Source organism: Tenrec ecaudatus, chromosome X (assembly GCF_050624435.1).
Source record: "Tenrec ecaudatus isolate mTenEca1 chromosome X, mTenEca1.hap1, whole genome shotgun sequence".
NCBI lineage: Eukaryota > Metazoa > Chordata > Mammalia > Afrosoricida > Tenrecidae > Tenrec > Tenrec ecaudatus.
In genome coordinates this window covers 89565564-89589511 of record NC_134548.1, presented here as the reverse complement: position 1 = coordinate 89589511, position 23948 = coordinate 89565564, and the positions used below count along the sequence as shown (strand labels likewise).

At 37.4% G+C, this 23948-nt stretch overlaps 1 protein-coding gene across 1 annotated transcript in view; it reads left to right on the top strand.

The window, feature by feature from the left end:
- The window catches only part of RPS6KA6 (ribosomal protein S6 kinase A6), a 263852-nt gene that overhangs the window by 101258 nt on the left and 138646 nt on the right, over positions 1 to 23948 (top strand). The window contains exon 6 of the mRNA XM_075538267.1: positions 3329 to 3408. Within this exon, the coding sequence (XP_075394382.1) occupies positions 3329 to 3408 (80 nt within the window). The remainder of the gene's footprint in view (positions 1 to 3328; positions 3409 to 23948) is intronic.

Here is a 23948-nt window from a genome sequence, read left to right as displayed (position 1 = left end):
AGATCTTCAGTGATTTCTCCATGAGGGTGAGCATCAAGCAGTCCATGACATAAGAATTCATTCTTCTGAGAATGGGATTAGAATTAAGTGGGAGCCTAACATCCAGTCATACTGCTGTGGTTTATATATGTCTTTGGTTCACTTTGGAAATATCATGATCATTTTATATTAGCGAACATTATAAATTATCCCCTGGGGCATATTGTAATTCTATTGATAGTGTCATTAATTTAGTCAGTGGTATAGAAGTTTTATTAAAACAATTGTGGAGAAAGGGAAATTATACATGTCCAGCTAAAAACCACAATACATGGATTGTTGACATGTACAGATTGAACTCTTAAGTGACAGTATTTACACAAATAATGGGTTTTAGTGATAGGACAACTCTTTCAATATTATTTATTCACATTGGCAAAACTATGTCTACCAGATTTGCCTGTCACACTAAAGCAATGAGGGCATTAAAATAGTAAGCATAGGATAGTCCCAGGCCACAATTGGGTACCTTTCAAGGCAAGAGATCTGAACTAAAGCCTAACAGCTGCCAGTTATATCATCTTGTGATAACATTTATCTGCTGTTTCTTATACTGGAGAATTTTAGTGTTAAGTCCATGGATGAGTTTGAGGTAAAGCATAGTTTACCTCCTGGAGTTTTCAAATGGAGTCCTTCTGGAGTGATCTATGAAGAACGTGTGCCTTTAAAGAACAAAATCTAAAGTCCTGGAAGTCTATAGCACATGGCCTGGGTCACCAAGGGCTGCATAGATTCTAGGTCAAAAGTATCTAATTAGGAACATAATACCAGGCGTATTCTTCCCTTGAGTTCTATATAAAGATTAAGTTTTTTTTTTCTGGATTGGAGGTTGTATTTCACCATTTACTTGTAATTGTCTTCTGATTAATTGCCTAGTAGCGTTTCTATTAATCTATTAGAATCTATTAATCTATTCCCCAGGTAATCCTGTCCAATCAGACACCCCACTTCTCACTTACCATATATAGTCGAGTACGAACCGAGTTTTTCTGCACATTTTTAATGCCGTTTTTGTGGTAAAATTAGATGCCTTGGCGGATATTCGGGTTGGCTTATACTCGAGTATATGCGCTAATTAGGTCCAAAGCCCACCTGTAGATAATTGGACATCCCCTTACAAAAGGGTCACAAGGGAGAGATGAGCTAGTCAGGGTGCAGTATAGCACTGATGAAACATACACCTTTCCTCCAGTTCTTTAATGCTTCCCCCCCTCCACAGTTATGACCCCAACTCTACCTTATAAATGCAGGTAGAACAGAGAATGTACATGGGTACAGATAAGAGCTGGGAACACAGGGAATCCAGGACAAATAAACCCCTCAGGACCAATAACGAGAATAGCAATAACAGGAGGGTAACGGGAGTAGGGAGAAAAGTGGGGGGAGAAAGAGGAAAGTGATCACATGATCTACATATAACGCCCTGCCAGAGGGATGAACAACAGGAAAGCGGGTAAAAGGAGAAAGTGGTCGGTGTAAGACATGAAAAAGAAATCTTATAAATTATCAAGAGTTCATGAGGGAGGGAGGATGGGTGGTTGAGGGTGAATGAGCTGTTACCAGGGGCTCAAGTAGAAAGAAAATGTTTTGAAAATGATAATGGCAACATATACATCCGATAGATGGATGTATAGATTGTGATAAGAGCCCTCAATAAAATGATTTAAGAAAAAAAAATGAAAATTGACCTTATGTGAAAATGGAGGGGTGAGCATTTTAGATCTTTAAATGGATATGACTATATAACTTTCAAATTTATTCATTAGATGATTGCTAAATTACATCATCATGTAATAAAATTTACATCATTGTATAGCTGCCAAGAAAATCATGGCCCAGGCAAATTGGCACATAGCTTTAACCATCAATGTGTTACTCTTGCCTTGCCCTCAGCATTTATTATTGCCAGACATACATCTTTAATGTGCAACATAGTTTTTCACAATATTCAATAAGGCCAAATATCAGATAGTAAAATAATTGATAACTCAGGTATAATGTTATAATAATATAAACCATTCTCATGTTTGAATACTTTTCTCATATCTAATGTTAATATTAAGCTTATTTGCTGGTTCTGTTGAGAATTACTCAGTTATATTAATTCATTTGAGTTATTCTTTATTATATTTGGAATTTTTAGTATAATAGTAGATATAATGAAAACTACATGAGCTTTAGAGTCAAACAATTCTGAGTTTGAATTGTAGCTCTATTGCTAATTTAATATGTGGAAGGAATTGTGGAATTTGTTTTCCTTACAAGGTTTAGTATTGTTAAATCATTGATAAAGTCTATTTCATCATTATCCATTTTTTAATACTTAAATTTTAGTAGCTATTGATTTTCCTTTTAGTGTAACTTTTATAAATAATATATTAAAATATGTCACTGGTTGTCCATATCAAAAACTCCAAAGAAATTTCTATTATTCTTTACTCCTAATTAGTCTAATTCCATTAAAAGTAGTCATATTTAAAATACCGTATATACTTGAGTATAAGTCAACCCGAATATCAGCCGAGGCACCTAATTTTACCACAAAACTGCATAAAAAATGTGTTGAATAACTAGGCTTATACACAAGTATATACGGTACTCCTTGTCATCTTCAGTATACCATTAGATTAATTCTTACCTCACATATCTGTTGTGTTCAAAACAATGTATTAAATGGATCGAAATTATTAAAAGGAGATGAGCATAATTGTTCAAGGAATTTACAGTCTATTAGGAATGTCAAAACACAAAACAAGCTCACTACCATTAAATTGATTCCAACCTGAACAGGATGAGTCCAATAAGAAAGGTATAAAGTACAATGGAATCTCAAAAGTAAGAATAATTTGTTCTTCTTGAGAGTAGGTTGAAACAAAGAGAAGCAGAAGATTGGGTGGGGTGGGGGTGGGGATGATCCTTATTAGAGGAAGTAGTATTTTTGTTGAAATTTAAACAATTAGTCTTCTTTCAAGAAGTATGGAAGTGGCATTTAGAGTTCAGGAACTATCATAAAATGTGAGGCTTCATTAATTAGGAAAGTTATGTTGGTAAATTTCCATTTAAAGCCACATACAAGGTTGATCATATTTATATGAAAGGCTTCTAGGTATTTATTGTTGAATTTAAAATTAACACTGGGCTTAGTTTTTAATATAATAATATCCAGCAGTGGACCATGTGAGTAAATACTTAATTGTCTTATAGTTTCATTATGCCATTCTAAGCAGTTTTATTAATTAAATACCCTAAGCTTTTTAAAAAGATTATTCATTTACTGCTTTCTAACTAGCCTTTCAGACTGAAGGGAAGTTATACTTAATACTGGATTTTCTCAGGGGAGGAGATGTCTTCACAAGATTATCTAAAGAGGTAAGACTGTAAATTTCTACTTGTTTAAACAGAAATATGAAAAAATATTTGTTTTTGCTAATTATTTTTTTCTTAGAGAAATTTTAAATGATTATTCTAAGTTCATTTCATAGTATCTTCTATTTGTCATAATTAATGACATTTTCTTTCTGCCTTTCATTTGGAGCATCCCTTTGTTGCTCAGTATTCTTTTAGGTGTAAGAACAATATAAATAACTAGGTAAAGTAGATGGGGGCAAGTATAAGACTTTGGATATTCAAGCCACCTAAATGCCTGTGGGAGTAGTGTTCAATTTATTTATTTGGAAAGTTTTATGGAGGTATTATTAATACATTATAAACTATGCTTACTAACATGTACAATTTGATAAATTTTTATATTGATCATGTGAAATAATGAACATATCCATTACCCCCAAAATGTTTTATTGGGCCCTTTTTAATCTGTCCCTCCTAACACAACTCCAGTGAATAATCTGTTTTCAGTAAGTATATGATTTGTCTTTTTTAGAACTTTATGTAAATGAATCATATGACATGTCCCCTTTTCCCTCCAGAATCGTTAATGAAGCATCATTATTTTGAAATTAATCTACCATATGTACTCGTGCATAAGTCAATTTTTTCAGCACATTTTTAATGTAGTTTTGTGGTAAAATTAAGTGCCTCGGCTTATATTCAGGTTGGCTTATGCTCAAGTGTATGCGGTATGTTGTTTCATGTAATTTGCTCCATTTTTATTACTGAGGACTATTCCATTTTATGGCTATGCGGCAGTTTATTTACCTATTGATAGATATATGGGATTTTTGAAGTTTTAATATTATACATAAAGCTTCTATTAACATTAATGTGCAAGTCTTTGTCTGGACATAAGTTTTTATTTTTCATGGACAAGTACCTTGGAATGTCATGGTTGGGTGATATACCTTCAAAGACGCTGCCAAGTCATTTTCCAAAGTGGTTATATGGTTTTCCTCTTCTTTCCAGCAGTGTATGAGAGTTCCAGTTGTTTCATATATTTGCCAACACCTAGAATTGTCAGTCTCTTTTATTTTGTACATGCCACTAAGTGTGTAGTCACATCTTACGCTTTTAAATTGTATTATCCTAATGACTAATGATACGGAGCCCTGGTGGCATAGTGGGCTATGCAGTAGGCTGTGAACTGCAGGGCTAGCAGTTAGAAACTACTAGGCATACTCCACAGGAAAGAAGAGCTTTTCTACTCCTAAACAGTTACAGCCTTAGAAATCCACAGAGACAATTCCACTTTGTCTTATCAGAATTGAGGTGAAGACAGTGAGTTTGCTCTTATTTTTTGAATGACTATTGATATCAAGCATTTTTAGGTGATTAACATTTGTACTTCTTTATACTCTTTCATAGAGTATCTATTTAAATCCATGGTCTATTTTTATGGGGTTGTTTTCTTATTGAACTTTGGAAGTTCTTTATATGTTTTGAATATAAGTCCTTTATTTTTTATAAAAGGTTTCAAGAAGTTTTTGTAACAAATCCTTTATCTTTCAGTTCCATTTTTCATTACACGTTACTGGCAAATATGTTATTTCAGTCTGTGGCGTTATTCATTCTCTTAACAGTCTATTTTGGAGAGTATTACTGTTGTTCTTAGGTGTCATTGAGTTGGTGCCAACTCATGGTAACGTTATGTACAGCAAAATTAAATACTGCCCATTCCTGTCTGATCTTCACAATTGTTCTTATGTTTGAGCCCATCTATGCAGTCACTTTGTCAATCAATCTTATTGAAGGTCTTCCTCTTTTCTCGTGGCTCTGTTACGGTAGCAAGCATTATGTCCTGCAGGGATTGGTGTTTTCCGACAGTGTGTCCAAAGTTGTTGTTAATAGATGCCATTGAATTGGTTGAAACTCATAGTTATCCTATGTACATCAGAACAAAACACTGCCTGATTCTGTGCTATTGTCACAATTGTTTCATATTTGAGCCCACCAGTACAACTGTGCCAATCAATTTTGTCTAAGGTCTTCCTTTATATACCGTCCCACTACTTTAGCAGGCATAAGTATCCTTCTCCATGGTCTAGTCTCTCCTGACAACATATCCAAAATACATGAGATGAAGTCTCACCATCCTTTCATCTAATGAGCATTTTGGCTGTATTTCTTCCTGGACAGATCTGTTTGTTCTTTTGGCAATATTGTTTCAATATTCTTCATCAGCACCATAATTCAAATGCATTGATTCTTTGGTTTTCCGTATCCAGTGTCCAATTTTCTCATTCACATGAGGCAGTTGAGCATAGCGTGGCTTAGGGCAGGGGGACCTGTGTTCTCAGAGTAACATTCTTTGTTTTTAAACACTTTAAAGTGGTCGTATGCTGCATATTTACCAAATGGAATACTTATTTTGATCTCTTGACTGCTGCTTCCATGAGCACTGATTATTGATCCAAGTTAAGACAAAAGCCTTGACAACTCCAGTCTTTTCTCCATATATTATGATGTTACACATTGATCCAGTTGTGAGGATTTTAGTCTTTTTTATGTTGAGTTGTAACTCATACCGAAGGGTAAAATCCTTGATCTTCAGCAGCAGGTGCTTCAATTCCTCCTACGAACTGCAGGTTGTTAATAAGCCTTCCTCCAATCCTGATTGCCATACTCTTCTGCATATAATTCAGCTTCTCTTTTGATTTGCTCACCATATAGATTGAACAAGTATGGCGAGAGGATACAATCCTGATGCACATTTTTCCTGATTGTAAACCATGCAGTACTTCCTTGTTGTGTTTGCACAACTACCTCTTGATCCATGTACAGATTCAAAAGAGTGTAGTAGAGTGTTCTGGACTCCCCATTCTTCTCAAAGTTATCCACCGTTTATTATGGTCTACACAGTTAAATTCTCTTGCATAGTCAATGAAACACAAGTAAACATCTTTCTTGTATTCTAAGCTTTGAGCCAAGGTCCATCTGACATCAGCAATCATACTCCTTTTTCCCTGTCCTCTTCTGAATTCAGCCTGAAATTCTGGCAATTCACTGTCAATGTGTTACTGCATAGGTTGTCTTTAATTTGGGTGAACCAAGAAGAGAACATAACAGATCAGTGGCTGGAGGAAAGCAAAGCCACAAAACCCCTGAGGAGCCCCCTGCCCCACTAAAAAAAAGTCTTCAGGCAAAATAGGTGCATAAACAAATGTGGTTAAGAAAGCTGATGATGCTTGGCTATCAAAAGTAATAGTGTCTTGGATCATAAAGGCTTGCAGTTAAACAAGCGAGCATCTTGCAGAGAAGCAAGTCCACAAGTCCACATGTCCACATGTAAGAAGCATACCAGCCTGTGCGATCATGAGGTGTCAACAGAATCAGGTAACAGGCACCAGAAAACCCAAAACAATAACAAAAAACATTGTTTGAATGAGGGGGCCCAGAGCTGAGACCCAAAACCCATTTGTAGACAGTAGGACTTCCTCTTACCAAATGGTCACAAGTGAAGAATGAGACATTCAGGGCTCAGTATAGCACCTGTGAAACACAAAACATTCCTCTGTTTTTTTTTTTGAGGCTTCCTTACCCCTCACTATCACGACCTGAGTCCTGCCTTTCAGTTCTGGTTAGACTGGAGCGTGTACCTGGTATAGATAAGAACTCATGACACATGGGATCCAGGTCAGTTAAACCCTTCAGGAACAGAAATGTGAGTAGTGATACCAGGAGCGTAGGGGGAAAGTCGGGGGAGGATGGAAGGAAGGAGGAGGAAGGAACCAATTGCAGTGATAGACAGATAACAGTCCCCTCCCCTGAGCCAGGGGTATGAACAACAGAAACATGGGTGAAGGGAACAGTGGTCGGTGAAAGATGTGAAAACAATAATAATTTATAATTTATCCAGGGGTCATGAGAGTGGGAGGAGGGGGAGGTAAGGAAAAATGAGGGGCTCAAAAAGAAGGTAAATGTTTAAAAAATGATGGCAACATATGGACAGATATGCTTGATACAATTGATGTATGGAATGTTATAAGAGCTATAAGAGCCGCCAATAAAATGATTGAAAAAATTTTAACAATATCTTGTGATTTCCATTAAACAGTTCTTGCACAGCATATATCAGCTTAATATTTTCCTATTTACGTGAAATTAGTATCGTAATTTCAATTTGAATGAGAATACAATGGATTTTTGTATATTTATGTTCTATTCCTCAAGCTCCCTATTCTTACTTTTTGTTTCTAGTAGTCATTCTGTAAATTCTTTTTTAGAACAGTTTTATTTGCAAATAAGTTATATAGCATACAATTCAATAGTTTAATCATTCAGTCATATAAAGGAGAACTGTACAATCATTACCATATCAATTTTAGAACAACTCCCCATCCATGGTTAAATTGCCTTTAAAATTAGTTGTGCAATCACAGTCAGTTCTAGCGCTCCCTTCCCTCTCTTGCCTTCATTTCTCACCCCTTTCCCTCCGTATCACCCACCCCTGCATCCCCAATCCAACTCTATATTAGTTATTATCACTGTGCATGTACTCCTTCTCTGGGTCACAAACTGGGAAACGCAACAGAAGCAATAAAAACCCAAATCAAAATAAGGTGCTAAGGATACAATAATAAAAATATAAAGACCCAAATCCTGGTTCTATAGGGAGTTCATCTGTATTGAGTTCGATTCTGCATATTCAAGATTATAATATTCTCTACCTGACAACAAGGCTGTTGGATATTCTTGCCTTTGGCTAGAGCGGATCTGCCAGTGACTCAGTCTGACTAGATACTCTACAGATAGGTTTTGGGCTCCCACTGTCCTCCATAGCTGCCCACAAATTGGCTCTTCAAAATTTTAGCTCTGGTACTTTTCTCTTCGCCATATTAAAAATTTTTAATTGTCATCTTTCGATCACACAAGCTGTTGTACTTCTTCTGTGTGGACTTAGTTGACTCTTTGCTTAGGTGGCTGCTTGTTTGAACACAAGCTTTGAAGACCCATCCACTATTCATATTGATAGCCGAGTACCATTTACTTTCTTCATCACCTTGCTGTAGCACCCTTATCTTCAGGGATCGTTTCATGAAGGTTATTATCGAGCTGGGCCATGTTATCAGAACTAATTGTTCTTGAATTGGGGGCTAGAGTTAAGTAGGAACCCAGACTCCATCTGCTTGTCTATGGGGCTTGCACATCTCAGGTTTACTTTGGTGGTGGCAATATGACAAAATCACAACCCTATAATATCAACTGCATCAATAGCAGCCATAAGCCAGTCAGCAATCAGGCAAACTGAATACATACACCCTCCACAAAAGGAAAAAGAAAGAAAAACCAAAATCACAAAAAGCAAGCTATAAGTAGGAAAGCAAAAAACTCAAAGAACTACAGCATTGTTAATTACCCCCTTGGGGTATAAGTCCATTGCACTATTTAAAAAATATCATTTTATTGGGGGCTCGTGCAGCTCTTATTAAATCCATCCATCCATTGTGTCACATACATTTGTACATATGTTGCTATCATCATTTTAAAAACATTTTCTTTCTACTTGAGCTCTTTATTTTTTCCCCTCCCTGCTTTCCTCCCTCATGAACCCTTCATAATTTATAAATTATTATTTTTTTCATGTCTTACACTGACTGATGTTTCCCATCACCCACTTTTCTTTTTGTTCTCCTGCGAGGGTATTATATGTAGGTTATTATGATCAGTTTTTCCTGATGATTGAGCACTTGAGACACTGTTGGTGTGAGGAGTCTATGAGGGAAGTTTCACCTTGAGCTGCAACCCATGAGTTTCAGTCTTACACAGTTCAATCTCTCATTCCATTGGGCTCTGTTGACCCTAAGCATGGGGGTTGATGCCAATGAGAGCCTTACTGGACCCACTACCCTAAGTGTAGATCCTTTTTTCAACATATCCCAACCTGTTGAGTCACTGCAGGGTGGGCACTGAGGCACTACATGTGTGGCGATCCTGTGTCCACCGGACATCCACCGAGCTGGGGTTTCTTCCCAAGGTCCAACAACTGTCACTTTCACAATCCCGGAGCAGCCACTCTGTGCTTCCTCTCACATCCAAATACTCCAGCCCTCCGGTCAAGGGTGCAGGCAGCTTGGAGGTGAGGTTCAGTTCATTCAGCAGAGCCTCTATATGTCCGTTTGGTATAGCCCCTCTGTTGTGCCCTCCTGCCTGCCAGGTCAGCTTCTGTGCTCATCCTGGTGCTTAATCTGAGGCATGGTTCGCCGAAGGTTGGGAAGAAATGAATTAATAGTGTCTAACCAGGTACCTAAAATCTGACACATTGTCCCTACACTCATGAGAGGTTTCCTACACTCATTGTTTAACATCCTTTTTTGTTATGTGGTTAGTTTTCCCCAATAACCCACCGTACTCACCAACAGAATTACAGGTCTTATCCAAAATGTAGGTGGTCCCCTCTTGTGGTCTTGGCTTGACTTTTTTGGAAAGCTGCTCCTTCCATTCCTGTTGGGGCCCCAAATGACTTTCCCCAGTCTTGTGTTGATATTGTCTATCCTCAAGTGGGTGGATGGTCATCTCCCAATTCTTCCTTCTTGAAAGAGTGACCCCAGACAATGTGGTGTCTCCTTTTGCACATTGGATCTTATGTGGTACACAAAAGGGAGATGATGTATGGTTTATGGCTGGTAGGTAGCCTTTTCTCCTTTGTTTGTTTAGGAATTGGTTCCAAAGATTTGTTAAGTTGGTATTTGTCCTTATAGTAATGTTCTCATACAGTACTTGTCCATGTGTGATTGACTTACTTCATTCAGCATAATGGCTTCCAGAGCCTTCCATGTCATGTGCTGTTTCATGATTTCATTGCTGTTTTAGGTATATATAGTATTCCATTGTGTGTATGTACGTAGTTTCTTTATCTATTACGCTATTGAGCATCTGGGCTGCTTCCAGTTTCTCGCTATTATGAATTGTGCTGCTATGAACATGGGTGAGAACACCCCCACTCGTGTTGTGTTTCATATTTCTTGAGGGAATATGCCTAATTGTGGTATTTCTTGATCATAAGGATTTCAATTTCTAGTTGCTTTAAGCATCGCCACATCATTTTCCCCAGTGGCTGTACACATTTACAAGTCCGTCAGTGTAAACGAGTTCCATTCTCTCCACATCCTCTCCAGCATTTGGTGTTTTCTATTTTCTTTTTTGGCTAGCATTGTAGGTGTAAAGTTGTATTGCATTATGGCTTTAATTTGCATCTCGCTGGTGGCTAGTGATCATGAGCATTTTTTCATATGTTAGACATTTGTGCTTCATTTTTGGTGAACTGTTCATGTATTTTTCCCATTTCTTAATTGGGTCTCTTGTTATTTTATTGTAGAGTTCTGTATATATAAGTAATTAGCCTTCTGTCCAATGTGTTGCTGAATTTCCTCCCCAATCTGTCGGCTCTCCTGATGAAGTCTTTTGATATGCATAAGTGATGTAATTTCAGCGTATCCAAATCATCTATCTTGTCTTCTTCTGTGTGTGCCCCCTCGATTGTATGTGGTAGCCTACAATAGGGCCTTAAGTTTGTTCCAGCCTTCTCATTGATGATCCTGACAGCTTTGGGGTTTACATTTAAGTCTTTAACCCATCTTGGGTTCATGTTTGTGTATGGGGAAAGGTCTCTTACATATGGTAATCCAGTTTGTCCAACACCATTTTTGTAGGGACTGTCTTTCTCCCATTAGCTATTTCTAGGTCCTTTGTCAAAGATTAGATGTTTGTAGTCTGATGCTTTTATGTTTGGGTTTTCTGTTCTGATCCATTGGTCCACGTATCTCATGTTGTACCAGTACCAGGGTGTTTCAACTATTGTGGTTATGTAATAGGTTTATAAGTCAGGCAGTGCTAGGCCTCCTGCTTGGTTCTTCTTTTTTAAGAAGCTCTTTGTTTATCCTTGATCTTTTGCCTGCCCATATGAAATTGGTAATTTGTTTTCCCCTGTCTTTAAAGAATTTATTTTGGATTTGAATTAGAACTGCACTATGTCTATAGATTGTTTAAGGTAGTATTGTCATTTTAATGATATTAAGTTTACCTATCCATGAGGATAGAATATTCTTCTATTAATATAGATCCTCTTTAATTTCTTGTAATGATTTGTTTTGCAAATTCTTTTGGCTTTTTCTGTAAAGGCAACCAAGTTTTCTGTAATAAGGACTTCTACTTCATTTTCATTATGAAGGGTAATTGGCTTTACATAAAGTCAACTGATTTGCTCTCATGTCAGCTGAAAGACTAATGTTTGACCAAACAACTGCACACCATAGCCTAGCCAAGGTGCCACATAAATTTTATCTTTATAGTCCAGGCATTGGCAACCTGGCATCCATACACATTAGTAACCTTGTCAGAATTAAGTTTTAACATTGTATTGGCTTAATCACAGAGTATGATAGTATTAAGAGATGCCTTATGGGACATCCTATACTCCAGACATACTCATACAGGTCTATTTTACCTCCGTTATGTAATAATAGTCCAATTTCTCCTTGGTAATAAAGTCATAAACCCAAGAGATATAGTAACTCTTTTATTTGCCTGTTCATTCAGAAGCACAAGGAACTCACAGTGGCCAGGTTGCATTCTTAACTTATGTTCAATGTTATCAATGACTCGTTTTGACAGAATTTCTCCTTTTGGAATTAAGACATTTAGATCAATGGAACATTGTGTCATGGGGGTCAGAAAGTAAACAGTTTGTAAGTAGATCACTAGCAAATGGTGCATTTCTGCCCTTGATCCTGAACTTTTGAATCCTGGTGGCTATGGGAGGAAGCAGCACCATAATTTAGATGCTGATTTAAAGTACATACAGCCTACTGGAGAGTACTACCATCTAGGTGACATAGTACCATATATACTCGTGTATAAGTTGAGTTTTTCAGCACAAAAAAATGTGCTGAAAAACGAGTTCAGCTTATAGATGGGTCTGTGGTACCCCAGCGAGGTGTAACATCTCACTGGGCCCCCCTGAGGTAACGGGGCAAGTGCCCGTTATCTTGCAGATGATTGTCGTTTCCGCTGTTCATTGAAAGCCCCGCTGACACTGCAGGGCTTTGAATGTTTGCTTACTCACATCTAACCCATCAGAGCCGTCCTATGAGGTGTATCTTTGAATAAGCCTTTTAAAGACCATGTGCGAAAGATGTGGCATGAATGGATGTCATCTGGTCAAGCCTGAATAACAAAAGGAGGAACTCTCATGAAGCCTGACATAGCGTTAATAGCAAAGTGGGTTCCAGATGCATGGGAAAACATTCCAGAAGACATGGTGCGACATGCCTTCCAGAAATGTAGTATTAGTAATGCTATGGATGGCAGTGAAGACTGCGCTTTGTATGAAAATGACAGCAGTGATGGTGATGAAGGAGATCTCAGTGAGGCCAGCGTCTATGATGACCTCACACCAGCTGAAGCTCTGCATTGGGATACAGATGTTGATGAGGAATCCAGTTTTGAAGGATTTTAACTCTACATTTTAGCTTGATTGCCGATTGAACTCAGGGAATAGTACTCTTAAGGTATCATTGTTGATACCTTATTGTTTTTGTTGAACCTATTTTCCACTTACTGTGCTGGTTTGGCTTTTTCTGTAAGGACAACCAAGTTGTCTATAGTAAAGACTTCTACTTCATTTTCATTAATGTTAAATGACTCGCCTTTTTATTTGTTTTTTATTTAAAATAAATATTTAAATACATTACCCCACTGATGTCTCAATTTTTAGTAATTTTATTTTCATTTGTTTTGATTATTGAAACTCACCAATAGTTTCTGCATTTTCCACCCTAGGCTTATTATACTTGAGTCAATCAGTTTTTCTGGTTTCCCAGGTAATAATTAGGTACCTCAGGTTATACTTGGGCTGACTTATATTCGAGTATATACGGTAATTCCGTTTACAAAAGGCCTTTCCACCATTTTATCAAGCTAGCTGCTTTAGGATGTTAGTGATCAAGTTAAAATCAGTGAATTCTATGAAGATTGATGGACCACTGACATACTTCATTTAATGTGAAGTGTTTACCATAATCTGAGGCAATGTGTTGTGTGAAAAAAATTATTAAAACGTTGTCAGTTCATGGACAGTAATTTTGGCAGAAGCATTAACTATACAGAAAGCAAATCTGTAGTGTGCCTTTTCCAGTTAAAACATAACCCCTTCCCTGATGAAAGTAGTCCATTGTAATTAACCTGTGCTGGCTGATCACTTCAGGGACTGGTAGCAAATTGAGAATTCAGTGTTGGCCTCTTCTACTGGTTAATTGGAATTCTCAGCAGTTGCTGTAGTCAGATAAGCCATGGTGAGTGGAAGTTCACATCGTTGAGCCTATGCATGACTTCTGTCTCTACTGTCATGACCCTTTTGCTCATGAGTTCATTGGGCATGGCCAAGAATGGCTATCTTGTGTACTTGATTGATAAAATCATACTCTGCTGAGGACACCCCTTGATAAGCCTTTTCATGGACATAAATAACTACACCCCATCCCCTAATTTAGAAAGGTATAGTTTCCTAGGTCTTATAAGGACTTTTTCAACCGACTTCATTTAAGACCTTGTATAGCAAACCAAAGAACTGGCCATGTTTATATATGAATAATACCACTAACTATATCTCCTGAAATGAGCAACTAGAAACTGTGTTCAAAGCTCTGCCTACTATGAGGGTTTCCCTTCACCACTGTACTTCAGGAAAGTCTTAAAAAGAAGCTACAGTTCTGTTAACTATTTATTTTCAAATGGGGCCTGCATATTACAGAGACCATCCGTAAACATAATCTATGTACCTATTCACATGATCATAAATGCAGATGTGGAGAGAGAAACTAGCAGGAGCGGTGATGATGGGGACTTGGGACGCTTCCTCATGTAACTTAATATTTTTTATGTATATATATATCCCTTTAATTTGATGGTGGGGCACTGCTGTGTACATATATGACGTTATAGATTTTTTATAGATTGTATACCACCCAGTGGTACATGATGGGTAACTTAATTTACATGGTAATTTAGTGACCCTTGCTTAAGCATTTAATTTTTACTAAGGGCTTATAGCACAATAAGTGGTTTGTCAAAGGATGCCATGGGTTTGCTCTAAGATCCTAAGGGTCTGCACTGTGATTTATAAATAAAAATCTGCCCAAGACTCCAAAGAGTGTCTTATCTACCACTGCCATTTCAGTCACTATTGAATTTTCCAGATCATAGGGCCCTAAAATGAAAGTACAACTTGCATGGCAGCCTACACCTGTCGCAGAACCTCTTCTTGTTCTAGATTCAACTCAAATCCCTCAGAAGCACATCCAAAGAAGTATGTTGCCTCTGAAATCTGAAGTGACCCTTTTGGCATTATGTCTCCTTTTTAGTTGTATAAGAGGCCAGAATCAAGAACCTTTTCTGCATCTTAGAAGGGCCATCTCAACATGCCTTTAACCCATTTATGTCTAGAGATTATATTTGACTGAGGTGGAAGACCCCCAAATTTTTGTCAGGTTTATTTGACACCCGGTAGTATGCAAATATCTTATCAGTAAGTCTACAGGAATTGCTATTCTTGCTTACTAAATCTAAACAACATGATTTTGTGAATGTTAATAACAGCGTGATGTCTTGTGGAAGGAAAGGTAAGGTCACTTCAGACTAAATTATGACATAGGATTAGAAAGTCATCTATTCTTGTGGTCTAACAATAAAATGGTATTTCGGGGTTTTGCCAGCTGAAGGCAAAGTGATTCTAGTGCTCTTTACTAACAGAAATCTAGAGAAAAATCGTTGGCTATGCCAGTAGGTATGTACCATGTACCAGAAAATGTGTTAATTTGTTCAGTCAATGAAACTACATATGAAACAATAGCTGCAATTGGAGTTACCATCTGACTTAGTTTATGAAAATCCACTGTCCCTTTACAAGATAAAATCTGTTTTTTACACAGAAAAAAATAGGTTAAATGGGGAATTACCCCTGCATCCTTGAAATCCATAGGGATGGCATTAATGTGCAATTCCTCCAGGAATTCAGGATTGCTTTTGGGTATTTTCTGTATTAGAAGCACCTCTGGTGGCTTTCACTTGATCGTTGCTACCATAATAGTCTTCACCCATTATGCCAGTATGGGGATTCTGCTAGTTACTGAGCATATGTATTTAATTATGTATTATGGAGCTGAGGAAATCATTATGGGATGCATTTAGGGAATCATTTGATCCATTGTCAGAGGACCTGAGACCAAACTCTGTTGATAGCCTGATGTGGGCAATCTGTGTCTTCTTTCCTTACAGTTTTGTTTATTATTTTCAAAGAATCACCTTTAATTTTATCAGTTTATTGATGTTTTTCTATTCTTAATTTGAATTTCACTTGATTTTTTGGTTTTAGCTTCTCAAAATAGAGGCCAAAGTTACTAATTAGAGAACTCTATTTCTAATGTAGATGTTCAGTGTTATAAAATTTCCCTGTGAGTACTGTTTTTATATATATTCATATATAATTATATTTTAATTAGTATTGGCAAAATGTCTTTTTTCATCATTGCAATTGAACACTTTTGTGCTTTTATTTATTTTTTAGTGAAAGATTTTCATTTCTTATATGAGGGGGTACCCCCCCGAACTGGAATTTATTTTTAAAACTATGTATTTAAATTTTTGTATAAAAGAACCTTATCACCTTTACATTACTCACCATTACACTTAATACATTTGTCAAATCTGTCAAACCAGTCCCCCACCTGCTACAAAACAGGCTGTTTTTGTCACACACCATGACACTGTCTTTTCAAAACCTTTAAATCAAAAGCTTCACTGACAGCCTGACCTGGTAGAATGAACTCCAAAGGCACTACAAGTTCACATTTTCATCTGTTTGGGAAGCTAACAGATGTCTAGAATGAGGTTTGTCATCAATCAAGATTTCACCTTCTTTGAAATGATAAAACCACTTGTACATGTGGGTTTTTCCCATAGCACTGCCCTTGTAAAATGTGCTCAACATCACAACAGTTTCTGAGGCATTTTTTTCTGAGGGGAAACAAAATTCATAGCCACATGGCATTCTCTTAGATCTGCCATCACAAAAAAAAGAGGTTTGAGTGAAACTGCTTTTACGAAAATATCCACTGTGACCAGAGAGAACCTTCCCAGAGCAAATTGCTAGGTGCCCACCCAGTGGGAAAAATATGTATTACAAAAGCTCTGCCCAGTGGAGCTTTTTCCTTTTTTGGGGGGGGGTACCCCTCGTATAACCATGTTTCATGTACACAGACAATGCTGATATATACAACTTAAACACAAATACAATTTATATATATGAAATAGAATTGAGTTGGCAGGATGGGAAGAGAAGCTGATACGAAGGGCTCAATGGAAAGTATAAATGTTAAGAAAATAATGATGGCAACATATTTACTAATATGTTTGATACAATTGATGTATGGATTGTTATAAGCACTCAAAGAGCCCCCAATAAAATGATCTTTTAATAAAATAAAAAATTGAAATATGACTTGAAATTTTTGTAGCTAACTTACTGTGCAGTTTGTAATTCTAGCCAATGTGTTATTGACATTATTAATGATTTAAATTAGACTACAAAATAAGTTCAAAGACAGGAGGATATCTGTTATGTTCTACCATTCTAACAGCCAGAGAAAAATAAAATGAAAAAAAAATGCATTCGTTAAAAACTGGACAGACATTGGGGATATTATAATGTAAATTCTACTCATTCTTTTATGCCCAGCCTGTGGGAAAGAGAAGGTTTTTTTTAACTTAAGTGCTTAGGGGAAAGAAAGATTTTAATGTAGATTAAAAAGAAAATAAATACAAATTCCCATCCAAAAACAACCTACTCAGAAAAATTACAATTATAAAATGTGCTAAAGATGAGTGAGCAACTCCTCATTCCAAAATATAGCTTTCAATTTCTTGGAAAAAATGTCTCTTCTTTTTCCAGAAAATAGACAACTTATCAAATGGATTCTGCTTGTGGGATATACATGTAGATATAGACCACCTTTAATTATTCCTAAACTTTAACAGAATCTAAACAAATGAGGAATGCTATCATATTTCAGACTCTGAAAAAAGGAATCAGCTGTTTACTTTGGAGGAAGTAGCTGCTGAAAACCTCCTCCATAGAATTAAAACATTGTCAGATACCGAGAGCCTGATGAATGAAAGCAAATCATTGTCAGAGAAGATGAGCCGCTCAGCTTGGAAAGCATTTGAAATATGACTGAGGAGGAGCTGACTTTTCAAAGCAGAGTTGAGCATGATGAGGAGCATGATCTAAAGCCTGTTGGAATAAAGCCTTCAAGATCTTTATTTGATGATGGGCACAACTGTAAATGGGAATAAACAGCTACAAACACCAATTAATAATAAATATGTAGTATGTATGAAGTCTGTAACCAGGAAAATTGGAAGTGCTGAAAAATGGAATGGAACACATTGATATTCTTGGTGTTAATGAGCTGAAATGGACTGATATTAGGTATTTTGAATCAGAAAGTTGTAGGAATTACTATGCTGGGAACGACAAAATCAAGAGGAATGGAGTTGCATTCATCATCAAAAAGGACATTTTAAAGTCTACCTTGAAGTACAATGCTGTCTATGATAGGACTATGTCTATCTTCCTTCAAGGAAATGCAATCAATACTATGTGTACACCAACTACAACATCTTCATATAGAAATTGACCAAACCTACCCTCAAGATGTATTACTTTTCATTGGCAATTGGAATGCAAACGTTGCAAACAAAGAACAGTAGTTGGAAGATAAATGGTCTTCGTGATCGAAATTAAACTGAAGATCACATAAGAGTTTTGCAAAATCATTGACTTGTTCATAGCAAATACTTTTTTTCAACAACACAAAAAGTATACATAGGAATTTCTCCTGATGGAATACACAGAAATCAATTTGACTACATCTGTTTGAGGAGACGCTGAGGAAGCTCAATATCAGGATCTAAAATCATACCAGGGACTAATTGTAACAAATAATCGGTCATCCATATGGAAGTTCAGGTTGAACCTAAAGAAAATTTTAAAAGTCTCCTGGAGCCAAAATACGACCTTGAGTCTTTTGTTGTTGTTAGGTGCCATCAAGTTAGTTCCATCAAGTTAGTTAGGATCCTATGCACTACATAACAAAATACTGTCTGGTGGTGTATCATCTTCCCAGTTGTTTCTATACTCTGCCCATTGTTGGAACCACTGTATCAATCAATCTTCTTGAAGGTCTTGTTTTTTGCTGAATTTCTCCTTTACCAAGGTGATGTCCTTCTCCAGGGACTGGTCTCTCCTAACAACATGTCAAAAATATGTAAAACAAAGTCTTGCCATTCTTTGGCCATACTTCTTTTAAGTGAGTTTGTCCTTTTAGCAGTCCATGGTACTTTTAATTTTCTTATCCAGCACCACAATTCATGCACATAAATTATTCTGTGGTCTTACTTATTCATTGTCCAACTTTCATGAGTATATTAGGGAATTGAAAATACTATGGTTTGGGTCATATGCATCTTAGTTCTCAAAATAACATCCTTGCTTTTTAGTACTCTTCAGAGGTCTTGAACAGCAGACATGAATTTTGAGAGCATCTCAAAAACAGAATTAATGCATTAAACACTAAGGACAGACAACCTGACGAGCAGTGGAAGGATATCAGGAACATCATTCGCAAAAGCAGGAAGCCATTAAAAATACAGGAAAGAAAGAAAGTAGATGTCAAAAGTTACTCTGAAACTTGCTCATACTCAGAGGAACTAAGGCGCCTGGAAGAAATGATACCAAAGTGGTGAGCAGAAAATTTCAAAGGGAAGCTTGAGAAGACAAAACCAAATATTAAATGAAATGTACAAAGCTCTAGAGTTAGAAAATAAAAAGGAATATCATGCTCAGCATATCTTAAACTGAAAGAACTCGGGACAAAATGCTAGCCTGAATTTGCAATATTGAAAGATTTATAGGCAAGATATTGAACAATGCAGGAGCCTCAAAAGAAGATGGAAAGAATACACAGTCATCATACCAAAAAGAACTAGTCAACATTCCACCATTTCAAGCATTAACATGTGTTTAAGAACTAATGGTATTGAAGGAAGCAATTCAAGCTACATTGAAAGCATTAGCCAAAAACAGGGCTCTTGGAATTGATGGAATGTCAATAGAAATGTTTCAGTAAGCTGAAGAAACACTTACTCATCTATACCAGGAAATGCATGACAACTACTTGCCCAATTGAATGGAAGAAGTCTATATTTTTACCCTTTCCAATTGAAGATAAAATTATAGAATAAATATTGATAGCACTCGCAAGTAACGTTTTACTGAAATCTTCCAACAATGGTTTCAGCAGTACATTGACAGGGGACTGAAAGAGGTTCAGACTGGATTCAGAAGAGGATTTTGAACAAGAGATATCATTACTGATGTCAGATGAATGTTGGCTCAAAGCAGAGAATACCAGAAAAATGTTTTACTGCCTGTGGAAAGGTATTTGACTGTGTGAACCATACTGAATTACGGATATCCTTAAGAGTAGGAACTCCAAAACACTTCATTGTGCTCTGCAGACCTTGTAAATAGATTAAGAGGCAGGTGTGGAAACAAACTAGGGAATACTTCATGGTTTAAAATCAGGAAAGGTATGCATCAGGGTTGTATCTTCTAACTACGTTTGTTCAATCTGTATCTTGAGCAAATCATCAGAGAAACTGACTTTTATGAAGATTTTGGCAATCAGGATTGGAGTAAGCTTGTTAACAAGCTGTGATATGCAGATGACACAACCTTGCTTGCTGAAAATCAAGTGGATTTAAAGCACTTGCTGATGATGTTAAAGGGTTTTAGCATTCAGTATGAATTACAACTCAGTTAAAAGAAGACCAAAATTCTCACAACTGTACCAATAGGTAACATCATGGTAAACGGAGAAAAGGTTGAAGTTGTCCAGCATTTTCTTGCTTGAATCAACAGTCAGTGCTCAGGGAAGCAGCAATCAAGAGATCAAAAGAGAGACTTCTGGGCAGATGGTGTGGAAGTAGAGTCTCGTGCTTAGAGCTCTCCTTGTGTGACTCAGAGAGCAACTGGTACGGAGGCCAAGTCTGGGAACTTAGACACAGGGCCTAGATTCTAGGCACTGTGGGATTTTGTTCAAATCTCCCACTCCAATTCTCATCCATGGAGAACACAGAGTCTCTGTCCCAACTCTACAAGTGAACTGAGTTCTCCAAATCCCTCTCTGGTTTCAGCAGGCTCCCCATCCCCCTACTAAAGTAGGCCAATCCAGGGAATTTGTAAGAGAAACTTAGGCTCAGGGCATTGGTGGATTGTTTCCGACTTCCCATTCAGTTTCTTGCCCACTGGGAATACAGCAGAACTCTTCTGAGGTTGCCCTTTCGCTGCACCCACAAACTACCTTCTCTGGTTGTGGCAGGTGCCCTACACTCCCTACCAAAAGCATGTCAAGCCAGGGAATTTAGAGGTGGGAGCCAGACTCAGAGCACTTTAGGATTGTGTTTCCCAGGGCATGGCCGGACTCTCCAGATGGATAATCCCAGCTATCTAGAGATGGATCCGGCCCCATTGAGACAAAAATGCAGCTGTCTGCACATGTGTTTGACACCTAAGATTGCATCTGATTGACTACACTGTATATCAGTTAAGTGACAGGATTGATGATAGGCTTATGTCTATTTTTTAATGCCATGCAATCTACCCACCCTACATTTGCGATCAACTAGTAGATCGCAATCGATGTATCGTGCACCCCTGCTCTAGACCTTAATTCTTCCACCTCAGTAACACATACTCTCCTTTAATTTACCAAGTAAAATGGCCCCGCAAACCCTTTTGTCCAACGCATTAAAATTATTATACTTAACAGGAAGGATTCCTCTGATTAATACTACTACTTACTCCTGAGCACCTGTATCCTCTTCCTCCTACTCACCCAACTAATATGCCCTCTTCATCTTCACACAATATTTTGTAGCACCCATCTGATGATCCCCTAACCTAAAGAAACTCCCTACCCCATACAAATCACAGAAGTACATGCAGCACCTTCAGCTTGAGCATGATGCAGCAAAAACAGACGTTAACACCAGCAGGTAGCAGCAAAAATCAGAGAAAGAAAAGTGAATTACTGAAGATTACCCAAACCCAGTGGATTACACAGAAGAAGCCCTTGAATTGTCAGAGAATACAAGAAAATGATACTTAGGACCATACAAGAAATGAAGGAATTAATCCTGAAAACAGATGAAAAAATGGAGATACTAGCATCCTCATACCCAAGGAAAATCCAGGAGTTAAGGAATGATGTAGCAGAAATTAAGAACAAGGTGTCAAATATTTAGTAACTACATAAAATATGGCTAATTACTAAAATTGACAATATTTTACAAGTACAACAAGAAAAAAAACCCTAATAACCCTTTGAGAAGATGGGCAAATGACCTGAACAGATGATTCACAATGAATGACACTCAAATGACTGATAAACACACAAGGATATGCTCCGGTTCAGTAACCATCTGGGAAATGCAAGTCAGAACAGCCATGCCATACCTGTAGCCCAATTTTAAAACCTGAGAACAACAGATGCTAGAGAGCATGTGAGATTGGAACTCTTATCCACTGTTTGTAAATATGTACAGCCACTGTGGAAAGAGATAGGACGATTCTTAAACACATGACAAAATACCCTTACGGGGCATAAATCAAAGAAATAAGAAACAGATCACGAACAGATGTTTGCTTCCCCATGTGCATTGCAGCTCAGTACACAATAGCAAGAAGCTGAAAACAGCCTCAATTCCCATCAATAGAAGAGTGGCTAAAAAAAATTAGATGGTACCCAGCTGTTTTATCTAACAGCATCTAGGGTCTTAAAGGCTTTTGTCCAGTCAAGCAACCATTTAAGTGAGATGTCAACTAAGTTCGCATGGAAGAAGCACACCATCACCAATCAGCAAGGGATTGTAATCCTTATGAAATGAAATTGAAGGAGGGATTAGTATCAGAGCCTCAATTGTGAGAATCCAGGGTGCAGAAGGCAATGGATGCTAGTGGAGGCCCAAGATTCATTTGTGGAATTCCATAGGAAATAAGCCTCCGCAGATCTCCTCCTCTTTAAACTTGAGGATGGGAGGAAGGTGGCCACTCCACAGAGTGCTTGGGAGAGATGAATACAGAAGATCAAAGGGATAAATCTGACTTGAACAGCTAAAACGTAGTAGATGCCCCTTTGAGGCAGCCTGGACTGCATCTGGTTTCTAAATTTTTTTGTGTTTGCATTGTTTTGTTTTGTCTTTGTTCTTATTAGAGTGTCAACTAGATGGATTGACACAATGAATGCAGCAATGAACTCAGGCATGGGAACAATTAAAGAATGGTGCAGGATCATGAGGTGTTTCCTTCTGTCATGCATAGCCTTGTTATGGGTCAGAACAGACTTAATAACACCTAACAATAAGAACTACATAGTGTAAATATTTTCCATTATGTTAGGTAGTATGTTTATGCCTTATGTTAGGGTCTTTAAGTTTGTGCCGATATTTCATTAATGGTCTTAATAATGACGTGATTTATATTTAGGTCTTTGATTCATCTTCATTTTTTTTGAACATGGTGTGGAGAATGTGTCTTGTTATATTCTTTTGCAGGTGAAGATCAAGTTTTTCCAGCACCGTTTATTGGAAAGGTGATCTCTTGCTCATTTAATGTGTTTTAGTTCTTTACTAAATGTAGGTGTCTATAGGGACTTTGTTCTGTTTCTGGGTTTTCAATTCTAATCCATTGATTTTCATATCTGTCATTGTACCAGTCCATTACAGGATGTTTCTATTACCATTGGCTATATAGTAGATTTGATGGTCTGGGAGTGAAAGACCTACTATTTTCTTTTTCTTTTTTTTGAGTGAGTGAGTTAGAGTGAGTGAGTGAGTTAGAGTGAGTAAGTGAGTTAGAGTGAGTGAGTGAGAGTGAGTGAGTGAGTTAGAGTGAGTGAGTGAGTTAGAGTGAGAGTGATTGAGTGAGAGAGTGAGTGAGTGAGTGAGAGAGTGAGTGAGTTAGAGTGAAAGAGTGAGTGAGAGTGAGTGAGTGAGAGAGAGTGAGTGAGTGAGTTAGAGTGAGTGAGTGAGTGAGTTAGAGTGAGAGTGAGTTAGAATGAGTGAGTGAGTTAGAGTGAGTGAGTGAGAGAGTGAGTAAGTGAGTGAGAGTGAGTGAGTTAGAGTGAGAGAGTGAGTTAGAATGAGTGAGTGAGTTAGAGAGAGTGAGTTAGAATGAGTGAGTGAGTTAGAGTGAGTGATTGAGTGAGAGAGAGTTAGAGTGAGTGAGAGTGAGTTAGAATGAGTGAGTGAGTGAGAGAGAGAGTTAGAATGAGTGAGTGAGTGAGAGTGAGTGAGTGAGAGTGAGTGAGTGAGTGAGAGTGAGTGAGTGAGAGAGTCCTATTTTATTTTTCAATAATGTTTTGTTTATCCATGGTTTCTGTTCTCTTTCATATAAAGTTCGT